Below are 26,334 nucleotides of genomic sequence, written 5' to 3'. Positions count from 1 at the left end.
CACTTAATAAAGTTGATTTGTTTGGTAAATAAAAAGCTGGGGGTTTTTTATGGAGGGAGGTTGAACAGGAAGCACCGCGTTAAGCCTCAATTATTTTATTTGGACCCTCCAACACCCATGCTGCTTAATCCTCTTCGAATTGTGAAAGGTCTTTCAGGGTGAACTGAGCAAATTATATGGCTTTAGTCATTTGTCACCTCAGGGGTGCTGAGAGCCATTGTTTTGAAATCTGAGTATTACTGATATTTGCTAGATGCTGTATACGTGGTTATTTTTCTGAGAGTCGATGAAATTTTAAATGAAAATGATCCTAGCTGTATTAGGCTTCTCTGGAGAAAATGAACCAATAGAATATACACAGATATATACAGGGAGATTATTATAAGGGACTGGCGCACAAGATTATGGAGGCCAAGAAGTTCCACAATCTGCCAACTGCCAGCTAGAGACGCAGGAAAGCAGGTGGTGTAGCTCCAGTCCAAACCTGAAGGCCTGAGAGCCAGGGGAGCCAATGGTGCACACCAGAGTCCAAGGCCAGGAGATGGATGTCCCAGCTCAAGCCCAAATTTGCCATTCCTCTGCCTTTTTGTTCTGTTCAGTCCCTCAATAGATTGTCTGATGTTCACTGGAATTGGTGAGGACAATCTTCTTTACTAAGTCACTGATTCAAACGCTAATCTCTTCTGGAAACACCCTCATAAAACACCTAGAACTGTTGGCGTCCTTTAGCCCAGTCAAGGTGACACATAAAATTAACCATCATACCAGGGGGACAAAATATGACAACAGCCTAATTAAATAGGTGAACGGACCAGTTCTCTAATCTAACAGAAGCAAAATAAAAAAAGTCACAGCAACCAATACATGTACTAGAGTATCAGCAACCTTCTGTAGAATGTGTCAGAAATTGTGAAAAAAATACTTTAAACAGAAATTTAAATTTTATTTAAAAAATTACAGCAAATGTATGAAGAACACAAATTTATATTAAGAACAGAAATTTATTAAATGCTTTATAGTAAAATACTGAGCCCACTCCATTACAATACACAGGCTTGATGTTCTAACAAGTAACACTGTACCTCAAATTCATGATGCCAACACAAGATGGAACTGTGGGAACCTACAAATAGAAATAGATCTTCCTTCTCTTCTTCCACAACAACTGCAATACTGATATTCAGAAATGTTTAGGCATTGGGAAAAACCTGTCAAGTTTCCTGAGTATTCCATTAAATAATTCTTAAAATTATATGTTACCTTAAAGGAAAACATGACAATTTTCTGGTGGAAAAGTTCATTTTATCGTCAATAACTGAGAAGCACACTCCCAAAAATGTATTATACCATAAGAAAGTCTTTGGAGTCATCATAAGGCTTTCCAGCACAAGATAAATTTCAAGGCAATTTATCAAGGACTGGATTTTCTTAAACCACCAAGCAAGGGACATGGGAAGATAAAAAGAAATGTCAAGGTTAGCTGATTATTTTCCAAATAACAGGGTCTAAAAAATACTGGGGAAAAATAAGGATGTGAGAATGAGTGGATACTGGGTGATCAAAGAGATGACTAGCAAAAGGAACTGACACTAATTAGCACTAACTAGCCTATAATGCATTTTCATTCATTAGTCAACATTTTTTCATGTATATTATTATTTTAAGGTAGCATTTCTAAAAACTTAATTGGTCCATTCATTTTTCAAGTCAGTCGAAAAGAAATTTCAATTCTGGATATCTAATGTTATAGCTGATAGCATTTTGACAATCTACCCCTAAGAATATCTCGCATTCTCAGCCATGGCTCTTGAATACATGGTTTCTTGAGAAAATACCACTAAAACAGAGCTGATGTTGAAAAAAATAATACCTACTTACCAACTTAACCAATTCATATCAATTAGCTCACACAGAATTAAAACAATTCATATCATTTAGCTCGCACAGAAGCTAGAATCTTTTCCCTTTTTAATAGTCTAATCAATCCTACATAAAAGCAATTATTCAGAAAAGCACACCTAAGATTTGCTCTCCTACTCATTTATAAATATATATTGAAGCTTGGGCCTGAATTTGGTACTTCTAGTCCACACTTTGGTTTCCTACCCTTTCCAAACTGGACACTTCATTCTATGAATATGACCACCAATGAGAGAACATAAAAGTAAAGAAAAGTGAGCTTTCAGGTGGAAGTATTTTGTATTTATATTAATAAAAGAGATCATGCTTTCAAAGGAATGGAAAAAATAAAATCGTATTTGATAACACAGAGTACTACAATCTTAGTAACCCAAACACACAACTATCTCCATTACAGAATTAAGCAGCCAGGTCTAAAACACTATGAACCATTTGATCAAAAATGGTTATAACCAGTGCTTTCACAAGGAAACACTGCTGAAAATAGTTTTAAAATATATAGCCTTGTAAAATCATATCCTTTAAACATTAAAACCTTGTTTCAGAAGTTCCCCGCTTTAGGTTGTTACTCAAAAACTCATCATGTTCAAAACTTAAATTATTGTGAGATCTTGAAATCATAAGAAGCTTCTCCTTATTGGTGAAGTCTTTTTTGATTGCAGTTTGGGGCACAAGCAACCTCTCCATCGGGTCCTCTTTGTTCTCTAGTTTCATGTATCCTTTGCTGTTGCTTCGATCCAACCGAGGCCAACTTGGATGTTTCCGTTGTTCTGCCTGAACAGTCAGGGTAGAGCGACTTCGGTCTAAGTCTAAGGATTTTGAATGTGATGAGAGCAAATGCAAGGATGTGTTGGACCCAAACTGTCTTCTAGCAGCCCCAGGAGATAAGAGCTGTCCAGCCCCAGGTCCAAGGGCCACAGAAGACTTGTACTGAGTAGACAATGACTCCCCAATGGAATTATTCCGCGGGAGCACCATGCTGACCGGCTGGAAGGACTCACTGGTGTTGGGCAAAGGGACCACCAGGGAATCCATGGACAAATTCCTCGACCTACTTTTGAGGTTCTCGGCATCCTCAGTGATGTTATCTATACTGGGCTCATCAATAACACAGTTATTAAGTTTGATCACAGGCAATGTAAAAGCACTGACGGATGACGACACAATTGACTTGGTTTCACATTTCTTAGAGCCGCTGGTCTTATCATCAGTTGTCTTGGAAGGAGGTGGATAGAGGCCAAAGACAGAGACAGAGCTGTCGGAGAGCAACGGTGGCATAAGATGCCCCAAACTCTTATTTTCATTTAGCACAAGCTCATCCTCTTCGACAGAGCTGTCCATCCGAAAACTGCTCCTAAAGCCCGAGAAAGAGGAAATGGTATTTGCTGCCAGCCTCGAGCCGCAGGAGCTCCCATTCTGCTTTACTTCTGTTTCTCCTATCAGACCAGTGTAGATGCCGTTCATGTGCTTTTGCTCCTTTATTCTTAGCGTGTGGATGTCGATGACCGTGGAATAGATGTCCCTCATGTGGATGATTTTGGTTTCTTTGTCACGGTTCTCATGAAGGATGGCATTAGCACAAATGAAAATGAAAATGCCAATCCCCATTGTGAAAGGGCCGAGCATTTTCATCTTATCAGAATGTAAATGCTGCTCAAAGAAGCGAACCACCACACCACTGTGGTTCCGAATGACCTGAGTTTCGTTGGTTGACAGTGTTGTCTCGGCATCCATAAAATGCTCTTTTTGGGGCCAATATCCAAGGACCGCCATTGCAATTCCTACAACGGAGATAAGCACTCCTAAAATGAGGAAAAAACCAGAGGGGGAATAAAGCCGGATTTTGCCTCGAACAACCACGACATCGGCCCGAGGCCGACGCCTGACTGGTTTCTTCTCTTGGGCAGCAGGTGATGGGCTGAGGCTGACATGATGCTGTGATCTGGCCGAGTCTTGCCTCTTCAAGGCGGCCAGGCCTGTTATCACTCCACCAGTCGCTATCATAGCTCGGTCTTTTATTCTGAAAGGAAGGGAAAAAGGTGATAATCTCAATATGTTTGAGGGTATGCTCATCAATTCAACAATTGTTTATGTATTTTTGTTGTTTCATATAATGAAAGGGGGCAGAATACCTTTTTAATTGACATAATTTGGGCAGAAGTTTTATTTATTGGCTAATGAAAAATCCTGTCGATTTCCTTTTTTGGCTGAATTAGTGTTTCTATTATTAAATGTAAGCTCTAGTATATTTTACTTAAATAATTTTATTATTTATATAAAATAGTTCCCTGGTCATAATCCTGTCTCTCTCTCTCTCTCTCTCTCTCTCTCTCTCTCTCTCTCTCACACACACACACACACACATATACACACACAATCCTCATTATCTGTGTTAATTTAAAGAAATAGAAAAATCCAGAACACTTAATAGGCCTAAAACAAACAAATCCCAGACTTAAAAAAAGAATACATTCCACTCTTGTGAAAGCCATCAATGGACTCTTAAAACTTCCACACTTAATGTCTCAATTCTCAACTTCCCTCCTTCTCTAATTCCATGGATATTACTGACCCCTCCTTTCTTGAAACTCCTGTCCAGGCTTTTATGATCCTAAGTCTTCTGGCTCTTCCCTCACCTCACTATTTAAATATTGGACCATCTTTCCTCATCTAAAAGTAGACCACCATCTCCTGAGGGTCCTGTCCTTGGCCATTTTCTCTTAATACTCTCCCTTGGCATTCATATCCACTCCTACACCTTCCGCCATTTCCTTTAGGCTAATGATTCCCAAGTCTGAATTTCAAATCATAGCCTGAGTTTCATTTTCACATTTCCAACTCTCCAGTGGAGAACGTATATACATTCAGGCACCACTAGCAAAGCTGCACTCTTCCCTACCAGCACTGCTTAACTTTTTTAATGGGGTCAGTTCTCAGCCTTGACTCCTCATGGTTATTTTTAACTCCTCCCTTTCTTCTTTCTCTCATCTTCCAATCAGGTTCCAAATCCTAGAAGTTTTTACTTCTCGATGCCTCTCCGTTCTACCCTCTAGTCCAGCCCCCTGTTCCCAGCCCAGAGCAGCTCTTACTAATCCTCACTAAACCAATTGGTCTTAATAATCTCCCAACTGGTCTTCCAAACTCCCAACCTCACTTCCGCCACAATCAAGCTTACACACTGCAGGCAGATTAATTACCCTCAAACACAACTCGGAAGTTGTTTAAAGAGTGGAATAATGCATAAAATATTCTCCACCACCTACCAAAGTTTAATCTGGGATTTCAAACCCATGGAATTCAGCTTTATCTCTAACTGCTCCCTTTCATTTACATAAAATGAGAACCCAACTATACTCCATATTATACTGTTTCTGAAACTTTGTTAATAATGGTTCCTCCATCTAGAGCCCCCTTACCACTCTCTCCCCCCAATTTCACATACTGACACCTGGCTGGTCATTAAGGCTCTTATTTCCACTTCCTCTATAAAGCCTTCTCTGACGGACTCAGCAAATCCCATATGTGCTCTCATTCCTCAGAGCATTTTAGCAAGTTTTCTATGGCACTTGCTGTATTATAATGTCTTAGTTCTTCCACATCTTGTGGTCAAACATCAAATTTAATTCACATTTCTTTTTTTTTCTTTTCTTTTTTATATATATCTTTATTGATTTCAGAGAGAGGAAAGGAGAGGGGGAGAGAGAGATAGAAACATCAATGATGACAGAGTCACTGATCGGCTGCCTAGCCCGCAACCCGGGCGTGTGCCCTGACCGAGATTCGAACCCCGATCACCTGCATCCTAGGTCGATGCTCAACCGCTGAGCCACACCCGGCCGCGCTTAATTCACATTTCTATCACCAGAAACATTCACTACAGTACCTTGCACACAGCCAGTGTTCAAGACACATTTGCTAAAATGATCAATAAGGGAGTAATTTTTCCTGAGATTTGATGAATGACTACTATATTGGTATACTAAATTTCCTAGCTAAAAGCAAAATTAATACTAAAAAGCAACATTTTGTGAGTTGGTAAAATATTTGTCATTATTTGTAATGAAGAGTTCTCAAGCTGCCAAATCAGGATGGTAGGAAACGGTATTTTAAGACCCACAAGGTCTCTGGTGAATTTCTGAGAGGGTTTCTTCACGGCATCGAATCTTGTCTTGCAAAATCAGGCTCTCCTTTTCAATTTCTATTTATGATTTCTGTTGTGTTTAAATAACAGCGCTGTGAATGGTATCTACAGTTTTAGCTAGCTGAGCAAGCTGGTGAGTAAACCTTCGCTGCAGTTATAACTAGGATTAAGAGTTTGATATTCGAAGCACAAACTATACTGTAACCCACAGTTCTAGTCTATGAAATTTATCAAAGTATGCATATTACAGTTTAAAACTCCCAAACCTTGCCTGCAACAAAACTTTGTGCCAGCTTATGTTTTCTTAAATCAAAACAGTTTTAAATGTTTACATAAAATGCTTAGCTTAGACAGCGGCCATCTAACTCACTTATTCCCATAGGGCAGGATAAGATTTACCCTGAAATCCTTCTAAATAGAATGAAAACAAGGGCAAGAGGCTTTTCATCCGGTTTAAAAACAACCACCATGAATTATCACCCCATACAGAGTCTCAGTCTTCCCCCACTTGCTAAAACATTCTCTGCAGGCTGTGCCACTTTCTGTTCCCGAGGCTGACAGAGGAAAGGGGGCCGAGAAAGACAAATATATATTTTTTGAAAGATAGATGGGAATAGTCCGGTGGAAGGGAGTGATGAGGGACTGAGCTCCTTTGTGAGGAAGCAAAGCAGGTTAGACCAGGCATGAGCAGGTTATACCATACTCAAATAGCAAGGGCAGTTTGAGTATGAAATTTTATAAAAAATGAGAAAAGACCCCTGGAGAAGTTTAGAAATAAAGGATGGAAATGGGGAAATCAAAGCATCACACAGCTTCTTCAGCCTGTCTACCCTGGCCAGGTCTGGGAACACTGGATTAGCAAACGCAGGCTGGGGGCCCTGGTCCTGCTTCAATTCTGCTGGAGGCAATTAAACGCTCAGAGAGCCTCTACTGTGACTCGGACCCAGCCCTGAGGGGAAAGCCAAGGCCTGCAAACTCAGTCACTGTTCCAAGAGCTTAGAACCTAATGAAGGAGCTGGTATATGAATGAGATAGCCCCTAGAATGAAATTTTCAATTACGGGGACCTTTGCAACAGGCTTCAAACCGTCATTAGCATTCTAACACTGAAAAAACAAGTGAACAGCATTTCAGGTAAGGTCAAGAGAAAGAAACAATAGACCTCTGACCAGCCTTTAGCACACAGCTCAGCACTGAGGGAGGAACCCAGGTAAGGCTAAAAATGAAGAGGGTCAGGTCTGAGAAACCAGGAAGGGTCACACCTAAATGCTTGAATTTTAAACTCATAAGCAATGGGGCCGGAGTAAGACACAAATACTGGTGCCGTTATCTTAGGAAAATTAATCTCAATATAGATAAGAGCAGCCATGCAAGACTGGTTTTGGGAAATAGCCTGAGGTTGCCAAGGGCAGTGTTGCAATAAGAAGACTGGTGAAACTATGAAACCTAGAGGGAGTAAATGCAAAGACCTTTGCTTCTTCAAACTGCAACATCCACTTGGTCCAAACTGTTCAGTATAAGCAAAAACAGCCTAAATCTACTTATTAGTTTATGCTGCAAAGCCACATCCTACACATCTATCACTTTTGGGAGTGTTGGGGAAGCATAGGGACCCTGTTAATACAGTCTCCTTATTGTAACAAGTCAGCATTCTTCTTAGTTTTAATAATAACAATAGTAGTAATGCTAGCTAACATACAAACCCACACTGCTTATGGTCAGGCACTGTTCTAAGTTCTTCGGATATAAGAACAAATTTATTCTTACAATTCTGAAAGTAGATATAATCATTATGATCTCTATTCTGCAGATAAGAAAACTGAAGCTCAGTAAGTTTAAGTACCACACCCAAGGTCACACAGCTCAAGGTTGGTTCCAGAGCCTGTGCTCTTACAGAATTTGAAATGGGGACAGGCCCCCAAATTTGCTTTCACTGAGGTTTTCTTTCCCTGTCAGTTTTATTTACATTCTAGTTTCCATCAGAACACCAGATCTTAAAAAATTCTCTCTGTCTTTAAAACTGTGAGTATGGACCAACCAACGGCCATTTCTCAAGTCACAATGACCACATGGGAAAAGCCATGGGGTGTAGCTGAGGTTAAAGGACTGTCCTTGGGAGAGCAGTGGGCCTCTCACACCTGTCTAAATGCTCTTCAGTGCATGAAGGTGCAGGCTCAGAACAGATCACCCCCACCTCCACACTCCTCTTCTTTACTCTCCCCCATCCCTGACAGGGCTAGGCCAAGACTTATTTACTCAAAGATCTAAACGAAAAATCTCACTATACTGAATTTCCTTTTGTTAACTTGGGCAGAGCTTTTGCTTATCAGTCTCTGGATTCAAAACTTCAACCAAAATTCTGGAACTTGAAGGAAGCCCTGTGGCATTCCACTAGAGATCTCCTCCTAGGTAGACATCGTTAACTGTGTAGATCTTCATTCATCGAATAGTATAAACTGGTGTCTGGTAGTGCAACAGACATAGGGCTCAAAATATGTTTCCTGGCCCAAAGAATATAATGATCAGCAGCTATCTTTTTGAAGAGGTCATTTGACTAGTTATGAATAAACCTAGCTAGAGGGTCAGTCACACTCGGTTTCCAAATTCTTATGATTCTTATGTTCTTACCAAAGTCCAAATGAAAAGTCAGGTATGCATATACTCTTCTGTCAACAAGCAAAAAAGAATAGTTTGGGTTAGCTCTTGGCTACATATTAATCATCCTATTTTCCATTCCCAGGGTTCAAAAAAAGTCACAATTTTGCTACAAGATCGCCAGCTTAACATTCCCACAACATACCTTCTTCAAGGTGCAAACCTGGGGCCTGCAGGGCTATCTCCAGGGCTTTCCCATCTTATCCATCCATCAGAGACCTCAGAAATCATCAGTAGGAATTGTCTCCTTTGCTACCTCTCTCAGCGCAGATGTGGATCCCTGCACTCGTGCAAGGGCCTGCCGTGGGCTCATCTTCCCCTGAACCATGTTTATTCCACCCCTTTCAGCCGAAAGGTCTCACCTTGACTGAGAAGATGCCCGCCTTATGTGTCACTTTAACACTACAGCATCCCATCTAATCATCAGGCTTAGTCTCTCCTGTTCTTGCTCTGATAATCTTTAAAGCCTTACTGTGTCCTTAACCCCTTTTACAAGCTTAAGCACACTCTGGAATTTGCTTTTCATACCGGTTTTTCGTATTCACACTCTCGTGGAAGTTTATTCCTGCACACGTAGGTCCTCGCCTGACCACACTGCGAGCCTACTACGCATCACGCACGGTTCCAGATGCATTCACGCACTTATATCTGAGTTGACGACAAGTACAGAAGCTTGCAGAGTTGAGTGACTTTAGAAGTTTTTGAATCAGACATTCCTTTTAGCGAACAAAGGACCAGGAATGTTGTCTAAGTTGCAATAATGAATTAGCAGGAAGAACAGGATTGGAATTCAAGCTTTCAGGCTCCCAGTGCAATATTCCTTTTTGGTGCAATGGTCCGCTTTCTATTGTTTTTTTATGCTATCCCGATGCCTCGCAGAGTGCCTGCCATGTAATAAATGCTCAGCAAAGTTATCTGTTGACTGTGAACTAGCATAACATCACTGAAATGGGCTAGATACTAGGCACTCTCTGATTTTAAGGAGTCTGGAGTCCAATGGGAAAGCAGTCCAAGTGCACATTTAAAATGAAATGAACTGACTGCTATGATGGAGTCAAGGGAACACTGAAGAATGTTCTTCCACACTACGCAGAGGTATCAGGGGACGCTTCCAAGCAGCAGCAGCAGTTACCAAAAGCTTGGTGCATCAGTAGGAGTCTGCCATGCAGACTTGTCCCGAATTCTATCACTGGGGTACCTGCCCTATGGTTTCTCTTTTATCTTTTCACTTGAAGTGTGCCAATTATTTTAAATACATTTGACACTGTCTTACTTATATGGTTGAATTTTTAGTCTTATCTCAAAGTTTAAAATTCGCCAGAATGTAAAGCTATCTACCAAATGGAAGTAGAAATTAACCTATGCCTTCAGGACCAAACAAAAACATTATATAAAACCCCCATGGTATTCACCAACGTGACAGATGGAAAAATTTTCTGTGCAAGCCAGAACAGTTTCAGGACCCTCTTTCCCATAGAGACATTTTAAGTGTTCAGAACAGGATTTCCTGTCTGTATCTTTACTGGAGTTCAAAGAGCAAATGCCCGTGGTGAATAAATGGTTCAATCGTATTAAAGTTTAAAAGATAAGCTAGAATGGAAATCATTTTTTAATGTGTAGCGTAATGGTTTGCACGTGGACACTGGAATCAGAGAAACGAGGGTCACATCCTTGCTTCCTCACTTGAGAGCCACCCCACCTTGGCCAAGTTGTTATACACTCTTCTTATCGCAGTCCTTCCATCTGTAAGATGGCAAAACCCTCTTTAACACACAGTATACCCCACCCTCTTACAGCCTCAGTTTCTTTGTCTGTAAAATGAAGACAGCAGCAGTACCTATAGGGTTGTTATAAAGCAAAGGAAATAATGAATGCTAATCACAGCTCAGTGTTTGGGAACTAAGATCTACATGAGCGACACCAGCTATGTCTATTTTTAAGGTCTTTCTAAGGACAAAATTAAGTAATATATATAAAATGTTTACAGTGTTGATTATAGTAAGTTCTCAGTAAGTTAGCTAATAATATCAAACTCTTCATTGCTCAGTATTAACTCCTTCATTGCTCAGTTAGTCAAATCAAAAATCTATTTTAATATATTAAGTTAAATTTCAATGATGGCTCACTGTATATGGAAAAGAAATTATGATTGAAAGTTTGTACTGAGAATTAGAGTCAAAAACTATCTGAGTGGAGTCTGTGTATTTTAGTGGCAGAGCACCATGAATAATTTGGTGGTTGCAAAGAAGACTTGAGTTTACATATGAGTGAGACAGGTGGGGAATATATTATAGAAAGAATAGAGCATGCCTTTCTTTTTAATTCATTCTATTTCTTCAGATTTGAAGACTTTTATAATGAAAAACAATAGCAAAAATAAAAATAAGGTAGGAAATCCCAAACCAGTTCATCTGATGTTTTTACTGATCTTAATGATGCCACTGAATCAAATGCATGAGTGATCTGATGGATTCTACAAGCACCATTCTGTTTCCATTGGGACACGTGGACATAAAACAGACTGAAAACAAAGAGGAATATGGAGGTTGGGAATATGAGGACTAGAGAAGATGCCATAGGGTGAAATAGAGTGAAAATGAGCAAAATGTTAATTTTGTGACAAAACGTTTAAGCTGTGATTTTATGTACATTCTGAAGGCCTTTGCTGGTTTGTACTGGAAAGAATGGTTTCTTAATATTCAGTATAATACTATATTCATGTGAATGCTGGAATTAAAGGAAGCATAGAATTTTCTGGTAATCATCAGAATGATAGTTATTAAATATAAAATATCACTTTTATGGTCAAGTACATCCAAAGCATGCAGAAACTGCTAGGAGTAGGGACTATACTTGGAAATCTACACTGTATATGTTCTTTGTTACTGATGCCTTCCAAACCTGCCACCCTGACAAACTATAAAATATGGGCCCAAACCAATTATGAGCTGTGTAACAACGACATGGAACAATTGCTCTCCAAGGACTAAAATCCATAAAGTCCACAGAACACAAAAGTCTTCAGGAGGCCAAATAATGGACCCATAATGAGCTATTAGAAAAAAACCCTGCTGAGACCCAGTGGGAGACATTTTCTGCAGGAGCATAAAAAATTAGAAGCCTATTTCCCCCAAAGTAGAAATATGCTTCCCGCTCTATACCCCAATTCTTCAAATCTGGACAAGCTCTTACGATGGCTGTCACATTCCCTTTTCACTGCAAAGTCAACTTGAAATTGGTATAAAGAAGCTACCCCTAAAGAAGTCACATATTTACTAAATGCAGGAAATTAGCTGAGATATTCCTGAATAAGAGATGAAGCACTTAAAATCACAAATTGGACTTTTTAATCAGATCCCTCCTTTGAAGAATATATATGGGAACTTCACTTACAGGGAAGACAACATTGGAAAGTGAGACTCTAATAGGTATTAACATTCTTTCCTGTGATTTTACATGCCCAGAAAATCCAAACACACTGTTGACATTCATAGAGGACAAGGGAAAAAGATAGAGGGCGTCAGTAAGTTTCAATTCCAGTTGCTCCACTTTCTATCCAACACCCTGGATAAGTCTATCAGCTTTGCACGTTGCCCAGCTGTGCCCATACGGTTAAGGATGCAAAAGATCTTTCTTCTCTACTGTAAACAAGGACTCATCTCTCACCAGAGCAAAAACACCACCTAAATTAGTAACGAGCCATGTTATCGTTTAATCCACAGTAACATACATCAAATTTATTTTAAAGTTTTCCAAACGATGGTACCTCAAAGCTATCATTAGCATTTTTAAAACCCTGTGAAAACATTAGGAAATAATTCAAACTATATAATTTCCACTGGAGCATTTTACTTTTTTTTTCCTATAAGTAAAATCTGAGCAGGGCTGCCCATAAAGCAAGGTAGAAAGAAGTATAAGAGGAGGCCTCATGAGGGATGGCAAGACCAAGCTCACCAATCATAAAAAGAATGACAGTGAGCCTGGAAATACAAAAGTCCTTTAGTACCAAAGGGACACATTCTATAGGTCCTTTGAGAAACTCCATTAAGGGAGGCTGTGGAGTACATGTGACTCCTCCTATTTCATCTTCTTTCCCCTATTCTACTTGTACATGTTAGTGGCAGCAAGGGGAATTAAGAAAAACAAATTATTTAGGCTTCTAATTTTTAAAAAAGTATTTTTGGTCAGTCTGTCTGTCTCTCCTTATTTGAAAAACTACTTGTGCCCATGGTAAAATCCCAACAGTACAAAATGAAGCGAAAGTCTCTCCAGCCATGGTTTCCCTGGTCCCCCTTCCCAGAGGTAAGCACAGTTTAGGATTTCTTGCAGCTATTTCCAGAGAAGGGGGAGATGTTTTCTCATTTGGTTTCTATAGAATTGATTTACAAAAGCACTTCATATATTGAAGAAATCCACTCTTTAGGAGTGATATGTCTGGCAAACATATTTAATTTGTTTACTTTTTTCATTTTTTGATTGTATCTTTTATCAAACAGAAAAAAAATCAACTGTATGTGGTTAACCTTACCAGTATGTTGATTGATGGCTTCATATAACCATTAGAAAGACCTTTTATAATCTAAGATCATATTTTTAAAGATTCCATGTGTTCATCCAATAATTTTATGGTCTAATTCTCTTTCATTCTAGTTTTTTGATGTATCTGGAATTTCTTTTTGTATAAGAACTGAGGCCAGAATCGAACACATTTAATCAGTCTCTCTTCCCTTGGTATGGATGCTACTTTCATGACACATTAATTTCATATATTTGTACTATATACCAAATCTCATATGCATTTGAGTCAACATTAAGACTTACCATTCTTTTTCAGAATTTTTATTGAATTTATTGGGGTGACATTGGTTAAAAATAGAAACAGATTCATAGATTCAGAGAAGAGACTGCCAGCAGTCAGAGGGGAGGGGCTTGGGGGGCTGGGTGAAAAGGTGAAGGAATTAAGGAAAAACAAACAAACAAACACCTCATAGACACAGACAATAGTAAGGTGATTACCAGAGGGAAAGGAGGGTGGGGGGAGGTAGAAGAGGGTCAGTGGGGGGTAAATGGTGATGGAAGGAGACTTGGCTCTGTGGAGTGAACACACAATACAATATACAGATGATGTATTATAGAAGACTTACTGTTCTATTCCAGTGATCTAATAATTCGCCAGAACCAACTGATTTAAGTGCTATTCATATTGTAATACACTGCATATTTGAATATCTGATTAGAATAGGTTATTCTCATTCTCTTTTGTCATACATTTCTTGTCTGTTCTTACATATTTTAGGTTGCTTATGAACTTTAGAATTTGATTTTTTAAAATCTTGTTAGCATTTTTATTGGGATCATGCTAAATCTCTACATAAACACAGGAAGAACTGACATTGTTTTACCACTGCAGCATTTTATCTAAAAAGTTTTCCTTTATGTCAGTTTTTTAAAATAAGATCTTTCTCATTTCTTGTTCCTTTCTGTTTCCTGGGTGTTTTCTCACTGGGTTGCCATTGTACATCGGGTATGTTTTCTTTCACTATCATTTCTATCTTCATCTGGTTGTTGTTTGGATGTCGGAAGGCTCCTGATTTTTGTGCATTAATTTTATACTAAGCTACTTCATTGAACTTGATCAATGTTTTTTTAAAAAGTTTTCAGTTCATTCTCTTAGATGTTCTAGAAATACAATTATATCGTCCAGATATAATAATATTCCCTTCCCCAATTTTAAATCAACAATTGCTATTTTCCAACGTTACCGCCTCTGACCTGGAGAGCTGTGGTGAGCAGGTAAGCCACAGCGAGGCCGAGACGTCCTGGCCTCTCCCCTAAGTGTAGCAGGAGAGCCCACTGCTTCCCCACTGAAGGCCGATCAGTGCCTCTTTATTTAGAGTTTTTACCTAGAATTCCAGGAGACAAAGGTAACTGAGCCAGCGCTGCTCCTGGAGAGGAAGCCGGGGAAAGTGAAAGGAACGAGCTGAAGGGCAAGGGCAGAAAAGGAAGGAGGGGAGATGGTGGGAGATAAAGCAGAGGAAGAAGAGGAGAAATGTGTATGGGGGAGAAAATAATGGATCTTTATCGCAAATGTTAACTATCTGAACTGACGAGACCTCCTGTATGTTTTCTGTAAGGCCCTTACGTCGTCCCATCTCTCCTTTTAAGAAGCATTTACATAAGGCCAGGAATGTCTCCCGGGATTACTGAATCAGCTACCAAATCCTGACTCTAATATGTTACCTGAAAAGGAAAAATTGAGAAGGAAGATAAACTGCATAAGGTATCAGGAATATAAACAAGACAGGAGAGAATGCTCAGCAGTGAGAACGGTGTCGAGGGAGGCCTAACCTAACAACAGAGGACGCCACCATGTCCCTGAAACACCCCGTGCAGGTGACCGCTTTTCACAAGGGGAGGGCATCTGGGGGTCGTGCCTGGGCATTTTTAGCCTCCAATACCTGTTATGCTTTACAGTGGTTTGCTTCTGGCAATTTCCTGTGAGAGACAGCCAGCCAAAAGAGAAGTGGGCCAAAGACCTTAAGGGCCGATTCATAGACCGAAAAATACAACTGTCCAGCTAACGAATGGAGAGGGTAGCTCAATAGTAAGCAAAGAAATGCAAATTAAAGCAATTTCAAAAGTAAAAATAGAGCTCCACTTACTAATTGACAGAAATGCAAAAAAAAGAGGAACTGGTTATGCCCATTACTGGTGAGGTACAAGGAAATAAACTCTAATAAGCTGTCAATGAGAGGATGGATTGGAGCTTCCAAATAAAAACGATGGAGAGAGAGAACCGGCGTAATTGCTCAGCTTGTTCGGGCTTCAAAATCCTTTGCTTTAAACTGTATGTGTGCAGGTGTCGGGATTGTTTTTGTATTACTATTGGAATGACGAAGGGGGCTCCTCTTCCTTCTTAAATCTGCATAAGATAATGAAGTCAAGTAATTAAATATCAAATCACATTCCTAATTCTTCCAAAAGGATGTTGATAATTGATTCCAATTTCTAGTTCACTCTGAAAAGCAGAGAATTTCATCTCTATTTCGCTCTGCTTGGGCTGTTTTTAATCCAGGTCATCACTTGTAATCATTTCAACCTTCTAAGCTCCTTTATCTGAGGAATCCATGCCTGTGATGTTTCACATCTACTTCTGCATTCAACAGCTATTTGTTGAACACCACATATGTGCCAGAGCTCCAAAGTGAATCCAACATCCTCTGCGGTCTTACCAGGCTGAGCGCCTAGAAGCAGGCAGACAAGCCAGTAGCAAGCAGCAGTCTAGGCCCGATGATGGAAGTATTCATGGGAGGAGAGGTCAACAACCCAAGGACACAGATAATGGTGGGGAGAGGGACTGGGGAGGGGGATGGGATGGGGTGGAATGGGTCATTGGGGAGAAAAAGGGACATCTGTAATATTTTAAACAAAAATAAATTTAAAAATATATATATATTTATTAAAAAACAAAAAAGGCAACAGTGACCTTAGGGGTTAGGGACAGGTGTAGGAATGAGTAGAGAGATTTCATAAAGGTGATCCTAGAGCTGTCTTCCAAGAAGGGAAGATGGAAGAAGCAGAGAGGCAGAGAGGACTTCCCAGCAAACGCAGGGAAGATGAGCCATGAGTATGGCATAAATGGACTCGCACGAATTCAGACTGCTTGGGGTTTAGACCTAAGAAGCGTAACTTCCTATCTGAAATCCCAAGGCAGAAACTGAATTCAGTGGTGAAATCTTAATTGATGGAGACACCGGTCACTATCATAGCTTCCCCTACCCAGCCCTGCCTGCTCAATCCATGATCTCAAATAGTAATTCCGTTTCATAAAATAGTTGACGACCTTGTTCTGCTTAAAAGGTCATTTTAGGATTTGTTCAGATTTCAATGGAATAAAGTTGGCTAAACTAAAGTCTACAGCCTTACTGAGATCCAAGTAAATATTAGTTAAATAGTGACTTTCTAATAATGATGAATTCCAGAAAGAAAGAAAAAAGTTTTATCTTGAATCTTTTCCAAGAGAACTGCCAAGAGGTTCCAATTATTTATCTGGAGACCTTGAGGGAAAGTATGAAAATTGAGAAGAATGAAAAATCAGAAACGAGAAAGGAACTAGTGCTTATTGAGTTCTGATATTTTTAAGGAACTTAATATATATTATCATGTTTAATCTTCAGTAAGATTCTGTAAAGGAGAAAAAACCGTACCATTTCGTTGAGGCTTGGAGAGGATAAGTCATTTGCTCAACGCCACGCAGCCAGGGAGTAGAACAAATTTCAAATGGAAGAACATGTGATTTCTCCTTCAATCATAAGGCACGTTAACAGAAATAGGATTAGGGGCAGGAGCCATAATTGGAAATGTTGAGAGAGAACAAGCAGATGAGGGTGAGGGAGAAGAGTTTAGGATTATGAATTTAGAGTGCAGTGAGAAAAACATGTTATTTAAATAAGAACAAAGTATGTCATTTAAAGAAAGAAACCAAATGCATCTCTTAATTGCATAGCATTGTGCCATGCCCTCAATAACTTGCAATTGTTGGTTAGGACAAAATGAGTTAAACTTCTAACCTTTATAAGAACCCACTTTTATAAAAATTATCACGTCTGTATGTGAGAAATAATCAAGTTCCTCAAATAAAAAGAAACTAACCAAAAAACCGTATCACCCAATGCATAGATAAAATAAAGATCCAATATTCTCAAAAGCAGGTAACAGTGGCAACACTATTAACCTAGTTAGTTTCCTAAGTATCTTATGACTTTGAGGCATATTTTTTGGTATTTTAGCTCTTTGTCACTACAATTTTGACTATCTGTTTCCTAAACTAAGAGAAGGATATTAAAAACTGACTCCTATCACCCTAAACTGATTGATAATATTTTAAAACCCAATCAGTTTAAAGATTTCATTTCCCCCCTTAAAGTATCATATGAAAAGTATGAGCTGAGAAAATATCAGCAAAAGCTTTTTATTTGTAAGCAACGTTTATATAAACGTTTTCTCTGTCTTTCCAAAGGATAATTTAGCAACATGTACACAATGATTTGACCAACTAATTATGGTACATTCAAATAAGGGAATACTACACAGACATCTGAAAATGTAGAAAACCATTTATCAACAGGAAGAAATGTTCAATTAAGTAAGTTAATTGAATAGAAAAAAACACAATGTGGTAAGCAATTTCATTTGAAAAATATTTTAACACAAACACAGACCTGGAGAACAAATACCAAAATGTACACAGCTGTCTATAGTGTACTACTGACTGAGCTACACAAATAGTCCTATTGTAACTAAAGGCACACTGAGAAAAAAATCTACATAAAGAAAAAATCCTGACAAGCCATTTGGAAAAGAGTTCACTTTATTGTCCATATAAGCATAATTTTTCTTTGCTCATATATTAATAAACATCTCAGATAGATTAAAAACTGGAATTTCATTTCTTTAAGCTAATGTGTGCCTTTATTTTCAAAAGTTGAATTACTTTGTTGTTACATCAAGAGCAATTTAAGAGCTACAACTGTGAATTTGTAGCTCCGATAAGTCAACGTGATAAAATTCCTTGTGAAAAACTGCAGACACACTAATTTTATCTCCCACCAATATAGCTGAAATATCTCCTTTTTAATGATTTCAAAAAGGCCAACCGGCTATCTAGATAGATACTAGGAGTATAATAAAAAAACTCATAAATTTCTTAGCTGGTAATAAGGTCCAAATGTCTCTGCTACAAGGAAACCATCCCTTTACGTTTGTAAGGTACCCAGCATTGTGTTTACTGTTTTATATCCACTAAGATCAAATACAGCCTTCATGAGTGCGGGGCAGGCAGCTCCCTTGGCTTCACCCCTTTAGAAAGTCTTCTGGAAAAGGCAGTTCCAGGGCGCAGGGATTCACAGCCCCAACGATCAAGGCATTTTGGCAGATAAATAAAAGGGAACGTTAGTACTGCGATATCATAAAGGGAGAGAACCAGGATCGTTCCGACAGCTCAAAAGCAACATGAGAAACTAAGCGAAGCCAGTGCCTGGAAAGCAACAGCACCGGACGCGTGGGCAGGGGGAGGAAGGGGCACCGGAAGCGTCGCTCAGAATGTGGCCACACTGCCATAACCCGCGGGCTGGTCAGAAATACGAACTCCTGGGCCCACTGCACCTACTGAATCAGAAACTGGGGGGGCTGTTTCAACAAGCCCTCCAGGTGATTGTGAGGCCTGCTGAAATCTGAGGGCCACTGAGATGGAGAAATTTCCTCAACAGACCCAGCCTCTGCTCAGATGAAACAGGGGTGGGAGCTGCTGACTGCATTTCTTCTAAAACAGGACTCCTTTTCGGGGGGGGGGGGGAGGAGGTGGGGGAGGGAATGCTATTATTAGACAAATATGCCGGTAGAATTAGGGGGACTCCTCCTTGCTTCCCCAGGGGTCACCACCTAGAGGACTCTAAAAACCATTCGGACTTATTTTTGCCTAAATTGCTTTGACTACAATCTGACCTGGCTCCTATCAACCTGGAAGAATCCGTGAACCATAAGCAGGGCTGTGTGTTTTGCAGCTTAACATGGTGCAAAGGAATGTGCAGAAACAAGGTTGGATGCTCAAAAATAATGAATGTGCCTCCATAAAACGAAATGTAGAAATCCAACCCTTTTTGTTCTTTAGCAGTTTGTAAACCACAAATTTCCCATCTGGACAGAAAAGAGTAACTGACCACTGTTACACATAAGTCACCCGAGTCATTATGGTTCGTCTGTGTAGTACACTGAGTCATTTCCGTCACACAAGGTTATGAGGTTACGCAGCCCTACTCTTCTAGACAGGCCTTATTGCAGATGTTTCGTTTTCTTAAGGAGTACTAAACGCAATGAGTTGAAATAAGCTTCAAGTCATCATTATTAATAAAGTTTGTAAGCAATGTAAGTCGTAACTATCCCTAATATTTACCTAGTTCTTGTAAGGTGCCAGGCGTTGTGCTTAGTGTTTTAATTCACTAATTTAATCCTCTTGACAATCCTAATAGGCCCAGGTGGTGGTCATTAGAGCTGTTGATCAACATTCCAGTTCTCCTTCCAGGCCACAGGCCCATTGTTGGGTTGCGTTTTCCTGACCCAGGGAAGTAAGACAAGAGAGGTGGATTGCTTTGGTCAGTGAAATGTGAGTCAGAGATGTGTATCCCTTCTCGGCAAAAATCTTTAAGAGTCAGTATGCGATTTGATATGATCCCTTCCCCTTGCCATGATGAGCAACAGCATTCCAGACAGTAAAAAGTCAGTCATCCCAGGTTGTCATAAGTATGAAGTAGAAGAACTACTGGTCAACCCACAATGGCCATGAGTGAATGAAAAATACGTTTTGTTATTTTAAATCATTGAGATTTGGGGCTTATTTGTTATGGCACACAATCTTTTTTGACTGATACAGGTGGGTACTGTTATTACTCCAATGTTATATGTAAAGAAACAGAGTAAAAGAGGCTAAAAAATAACAGTAAAACATAGAGGGGTAAGTGTCACCAGGTAAATGTAATTTTGTTTAATGCCTGATCCTTTGGCTTCAGGAGCAAAAGGAAATTCATTGGCTGATTCCTCAAAGAGTCCCTCTCGTGATTCCCATTTATACTTTGCCAAACTGATATATGAAAATATCACATCACCAAAAATGTCTCAGAAACTGCCTTGATCTAAAGAGATTAAGCATGTTGCCTGGTACGTGACCAAAGGAAGGCTCTAAACCTAGATCTTTCTGACACTAAAGCTTGTGATTTTACACAAAGCTACATTGCTTTTATGGCTCAGTGTATCCAAAAAGACTAAAAATTCTGGTCCTTAAAAGCTGTAACTTTGAGCTCATAATTTAAGTTATGGCTTCAGGTTTTTATTTATAAAACGAGAAAACGTATTCTCCTTTCCTCACAGGTTGCTATGAGCTAAGTTCAGTTTAAAGGGTTTTCAAACTACACAATAGAAGTGGAACTAGTAAATAGTAAAACTTCAGCCCTGGGACACTCCCCGGTTTATGAGTGGCTCTAAACACTGGATGCAATACTTTGTATTCAACTCTTTTAGAAGAAAAGCTTTTCACTTTCATTATTAGGGAGGAAAATATTTCTAAAATGTAATACTTCATTGCAGGCTCCTCAAACAATATTAAACATAATTTGATTTTGTCCTGATGACTCAGAGTTGTTTCGCTTTAAATATCAACTAGGACATGGTCTTGTGCGATGCTCTGAGTACCTTGGGAAAAGCTGTCTTTTCTTAAGAAGCTTAAGATCAAGAATGGGAAAAGACTTTTTTAAAGCATAACCATGATTAATGCTGTCACACAAGGTTCACAAAGGTCTGGATGAGGGCAAGAGGGCTCTGCTGACGACCGACGCTGCCACTGGGAAGAATGGGTTACTGCAGCACTTTCCCTGTCCAGCTCCTGTTTGGGGCTTTGGCCTTAGAAATGAGAGAGCCAAGTGAACAGGCTTATTTATACCATGTGCAAATTAAGAGCAAGCGAAGTTGGAGTGAAAACTTTGGGTATACACATTCTTTGGGCTTTGTGACACCTATTTAATCTTTTGTTGTCTTTTTCGATGTGTGTCTACTTCCTGGTTTTGCTGTATTCTTAATAGGTCTGCACATTTCCAGTAAGTGTAAAGTTCTATGTCGGATCAGCCTCGATGTTAGAGAGCTGTTTAGATTTGTAGCATGAATACAAGAAAAAAAATCTCTTCTTGATTTTACACTCCATATACATTCTCATTAAGAGTCCTTTCCACTGGTTCAGGGCTTACCAATATATTTAAATTTCTTCACCTGAAAGACTCTGTCTATAGGTACCCATACATTGCCAAGGCCACTGAATCTGAGTAGGCAAGACGGTTGATGATACGGTCAAACACACTTTTAAAAAGCACCATCCATCTGTGCTCAAATTTTCATTACTTGGTTTCTTTGAACTCCAACTGTCATAATAACCCAACACCAAAAGTAAGTATTTGAATGATACTTATATCAGTCTTTCATTCACTCGCTCACTGAATTCATGTATTCATTTTTATCCATCCAACAAATATTTACGGAGCATGTGCTATGCCTAAAGCACTTTGCTGGCAGCCAGAGATAACATAATGAACAATTCAGACTTCACCTTCACGTCCTTGAATCTTTACACATAAGATGGCAGTTGGTTTTCATTTGTTTGTGTTTTGTTTTTACATAATGGCCCATCTTCAGACACCATCCAAGAATTGTCTTATGAGGGGTAGGGACGGAGGCATCTAAGGAGATGTAAGTAGAGAAAAGGAGATCTCATAAACAGGGGACGGGCGGGCAGATTTACTGTAATTTAGTAAAGTATGAGTGTCCTCTCAAAATTTAAGGATGTATCGTGTTAGAGACTTTGATTCTCTTTTTTCCAACTAATGACATGTAGTTCTCTTTAAATTACAAAGAGCTGATTTCTTCACCAAGGAATGACACACTTCATTAATAATGAAGCTTGCTGTTGGCAAGCCAAGCGCACAGCATTGAGGAGAGCACACTAAACAATTCATCTCTTCAGGTTCCAGTTTGCTCTTTTAGTGTCCACAGGGTGCACGGGGAATTGTGGGTGGGGAAGGGCCTCTACTCTTCTCATCCTCGCACCTTGGCACCTTATCGGGCACTCATTAGGGGAAGGAAAAACCTTCCCCTCTGGGCCAGACCTCAGTTCTTTCCATCCATCATGGTCCCTAATTCCCTATCTTCCCCTCTTCCTCCTCCTTCCTTAGAGGCTAAATTTCCAAGTCCTTCCATGCCAACGAATTCTCTTCTGGATGGGGTGATAGAGGATAGATGATCTAAAAAACAATAAAATCTTTCATACTGCCTCAAATAATTTACCTTCTATTAGTTCATATGCCAAGAGTCTCTGACTCGTCCTTTTCTTTGTACTTCACTTCCAAAGGTTGGTTTGGAAGTTCGGTATGTTCCTGGCTCCAGAAAAACAGTGTGTATGAGCAACAAAAAATACCCCTCCAACTCATATTTGTATTTGCTGGCTTACTTGGCTTACTTGTTTTTTATGTGTCTCCTCCATTAGATCATGAGCTCTAAGAGAACATTTTTGTTCACAGATTCTTAGCCTAGGGCTTGATGCATAGTATATTCTCAAACAATATTTACTGAATGAAGGAGGAGTCTTAGCCAGGAGACGCTTCTCTGTGCTCTTTGTATACAGAGAAGTGTACAAGTCACTTCTCTGTGCTCTTGAGGCTGGAAATTCAAGAGAGACAACGCATGCACACGTGCTTGTACACTGAACTATTGTGTACATATAAGGAATTATTATAGTATTTACAAACACCATTAAAAATTTATCATCTTTACTGAAATGAGTCATGTGAAAATTAAACTAGTAATAAGTTAATAACAATAATACTTTAAATTCCATTTTCTTTCAGGTTTCAAAGTGTTTCATATACTGAATATTTTATAAACACTGTGGCTTTCTTCCTTTTTATATTTTAAATGTTATAATTACATTGGTTTTTATTAAGATGTTTATTTTAGAAGCAGTTGGAAGCAACCTTTTTTTTTTTAATATATCTTTATTGATTTCAGAGAGAGGAAGGGAAAGGGAGAGAGATAGAAACATCTATGATGAGAGTCATTGATCAGCTGCCTCCTGCATGCCCCCCACCAGGGATAAAGCCCACAACCTAGGCATGTGCCCTGACCAGGAATCAAACCAGGTTCTCCTGGATCATAGGTTGATGCTCAACTACTGAGCCATGCTAGCCAGGAAACAGACTCTTTCTTGTTGTTTTCTTAATTTACAAATTAAGTTTAACAACTAGTGCATACTAATTGCCACTGAAATTCTCCTTCAAGTACAAAATAAATAATATTGTAAGAGAACAGAAATTGGTCCCGAAATCACACTCATCAGTAAGCATTAGGCTCTAGTGTGAAGATTAAAGGTTCTATTTGGAATAGGAAAGTTTATGATATTCTAGGTAGATGATGTTCGAAAGCTCTAAGGTAGCAAAACGTTGATATGTTCCAGGAACAAAGAGAAGGCAAAGTGCTCAGACATAGTGAGGAGTGAACAGCACAAGATGAGACTGGAGGGATGGACAGGGGCTGTTCAAGCAGCTGTACACAGAACTGTGGTATTGGTGAAATGACATGATCCAATATGCAGACATCACTTTGGCAGTTGTGAGGACAATGAATCACCAAGTGACAAGAATGGAGTAAGAAGGAGACCAAGTGATAGGTATTGGTGGGTTGGATTAGGGCTGAGGCAGAAGGTGCTAAAAAGAACAGAACAGACCACAGAATGCACTGATCTAGTCTACATAAGGGATAAACGAGAAGAACCAAGGACATTTGCAGATCTCTGGCTAAGAGAATTGTTATGCCATTCACTGGGATAGGGAAGACTGGGAAGGACATTTGTGCTGGGAGGGTGGTGTTGGAAATCAAGAGTTCAGGAGTGGGCATGCTCAGTTTGAGAAGCCTGTGAGACCTCAAAATGAAGATGTCACAGAGGCACTGGCTATAGAAGCATGAAGCCCAGGGATGCCTACTTGACATGCCCATTTTGATATTTTGCAAGCATCTTCATGACAAAGTTGTGGCCCAATCGAGACAAACAGGCAGTCCAAAGTAGAGGACTTTGAAGCCAATTCCAGGGCCAATATCTGGGCTGCAAGTATAAATCTGGGGCCATCAGTATACCTCCTCATGTATAGAATGGGAAGTGGCTTTGAGACTGTTTGATATAAAAGACCACAGATCTGATGGAATGTAAATGAGAACCTGCTGGTTCTTGATTCTGAAGTTTTCATCATGCATTTCTTTAGACACAACATCCTCTGCAGACAACTAACTCCTAAGTAATTAGAGCACATGCCTACTTTGGAGAAGATATGCTATAAATATGTTTTTGTTTTTCACTGAATGCAGAATCAATTAAACATCAAAGCTTTGTCTTATTAAAATGTATTTTCACATTAAAAAATAAATTTTAAAAATTAATTGGCATGAGGAGACTTAAGCAGTCATTTTTCTTCAATTATATGTTCCAGGATCTCTGGAAAAATATGACCACAGATCTTTTTACTTTAGAAAATGACTAGGTAACTTCTATATCAACATTTTAAAATGGCATCCAGCCCCATTCCCCTTCATGAATAATTCATGCCTAAAGCCATTGGGTGGGACTGAGAAAGGTAGACATCCACATAGGAGCCATGGTGATGGAAAGTGGGATGGCAGAACCTGGTTAGTATAAGGAAGATGTTCACTCAGAAGCGTGGCAGCCCTGACCAGGGTGTCAAAATTTAAGCAGAGCAAAGAAGGCATGGGAGGCTGTGGGGATGCCCAGGCAGTGTCTCAGAGCCCAAGCAGAACAAGAGATATTTCCACGTGGGGTTGTGGTCCAGTGCAGGGTATCAGAGCCTGAGCAAGGTGAGATAGGACTCCCGTGGGAGGGGTGAGGAGGCCAGACACGGTGTTGACACCTTAGCAGCATAAGGAAGGAATGCTATTGCCCAATAGCCCAGGATAGGAAATCAGGGCACTAACACTGAGAAGGGGGTGCCCACAGGTTGGGATGGGGGCAGCAGTGATAAGAGGCCATTTACCTACTGAGGAGGTCTCTGAGCAGCAGCAACAGCCTGATAGCAATGAGCACATCTACCTTCCAGATCTTGGTTTCTAAATACCATTCTCCACTAAAAAGAATCAGGGCACCTGGGAGAAATGGCTAATTTCAGAGCTAGGGCAGTGAAGGTATAAGATGATCCCAGAACAACACGTGCCCACCCCCCGAAGCAAGGAAATGCTCAAAGAATAATGGGGTTATCAAAAGGACAGAGAAGCCAGCTTGAATGATCTGCCACTGGACAAATATGGGAGAACCAAGCGCCAAAATAAACGACAGTAGCAGGTTATGACCCATTAAACCATGAGACCATAATAATATAAATAAACAAATGAATAAATTGAAAGTTTAAGTAGGAACGAGATACTTGCATAAATTCAAAGTACACCCTCACAAAACACTTATTAAAAATGGAAAACAATGTGAAACTTGACAGTGGCAGACGCCCCTAATGAAGCAATCAAAGTGATCATCATTATCACAAGATGAGTTGACATCAAGCACTAACTGACACAATGAGAATACAGCACCATGAAAGGATTTAGGTTAAGCCACTGTGGCATAAAAATTGTATTAAGCCAAAGGCTTTTGAGTTCCTGAAATCCTTTGTTTGCCTAAAAGCAGAACCTCCGAAAAGAACTAAAAAAAATTCAATTGTCATAAAATCCCATCCCTGGGAACAAGTCCAGTCTTTTCTTTCAGAGAGAGAAGTTGGTACCACATCCAAATAGATACTGTCACAAAACTATCATATCTCCCATCTAATCTCCGAAGGGCCCATTCATCTTTCCAAAACCTCATTTGTTTTTCCATAAGTGCCCCTTTCCCCCACTTTTCTTCTAAGGAATCATTTGTTCTTCCAGAAGTGCCCTTCTGGCTGGCCCTCCCCATTCCCTATTAAGATGGTATATAAACCCCCAATCCTAGCTGCCTCTTTGAATGTTCTTTATGAACTCCTGTGCATACAT

General features: G+C 39.7%; 1 protein-coding gene across 7 annotated transcripts in view; it reads right to left on the bottom strand.

The window, feature by feature from the left end:
* Positions 1-920: 920 nt before the first annotated feature.
* TMEM200A (transmembrane protein 200A) overlaps positions 921-26,334 on the bottom strand; it is a 57,355-nt gene continuing 31,941 nt past the window's right edge. For 6 of the 7 annotated variants that reach the window (XM_081141136.1, XM_081141137.1, XM_081141135.1 and 3 more), the window contains one exon: positions 927-3,940. In XM_081141136.1, the coding sequence (XP_080997262.1) occupies positions 2,449-3,924 (1,476 nt within the window). In that variant the 5' untranslated portion in view covers positions 3,925-3,940 and the 3' untranslated portion in view covers positions 927-2,448. Of the gene's footprint in view, positions 3,941-26,334 lie in introns of all 7 variants that reach the window. The other variant, XM_081141140.1, reaches the window with a different exon arrangement.

Source organism: Miniopterus schreibersii (assembly GCF_964146895.1).
Source record: "Miniopterus schreibersii genome assembly, chromosome: 6".
In the NCBI taxonomy this organism is placed as follows: domain Eukaryota; kingdom Metazoa; phylum Chordata; class Mammalia; order Chiroptera; family Miniopteridae; genus Miniopterus; species Miniopterus schreibersii.
This window is presented reverse-complemented; position numbering and strand designations above follow the sequence as displayed.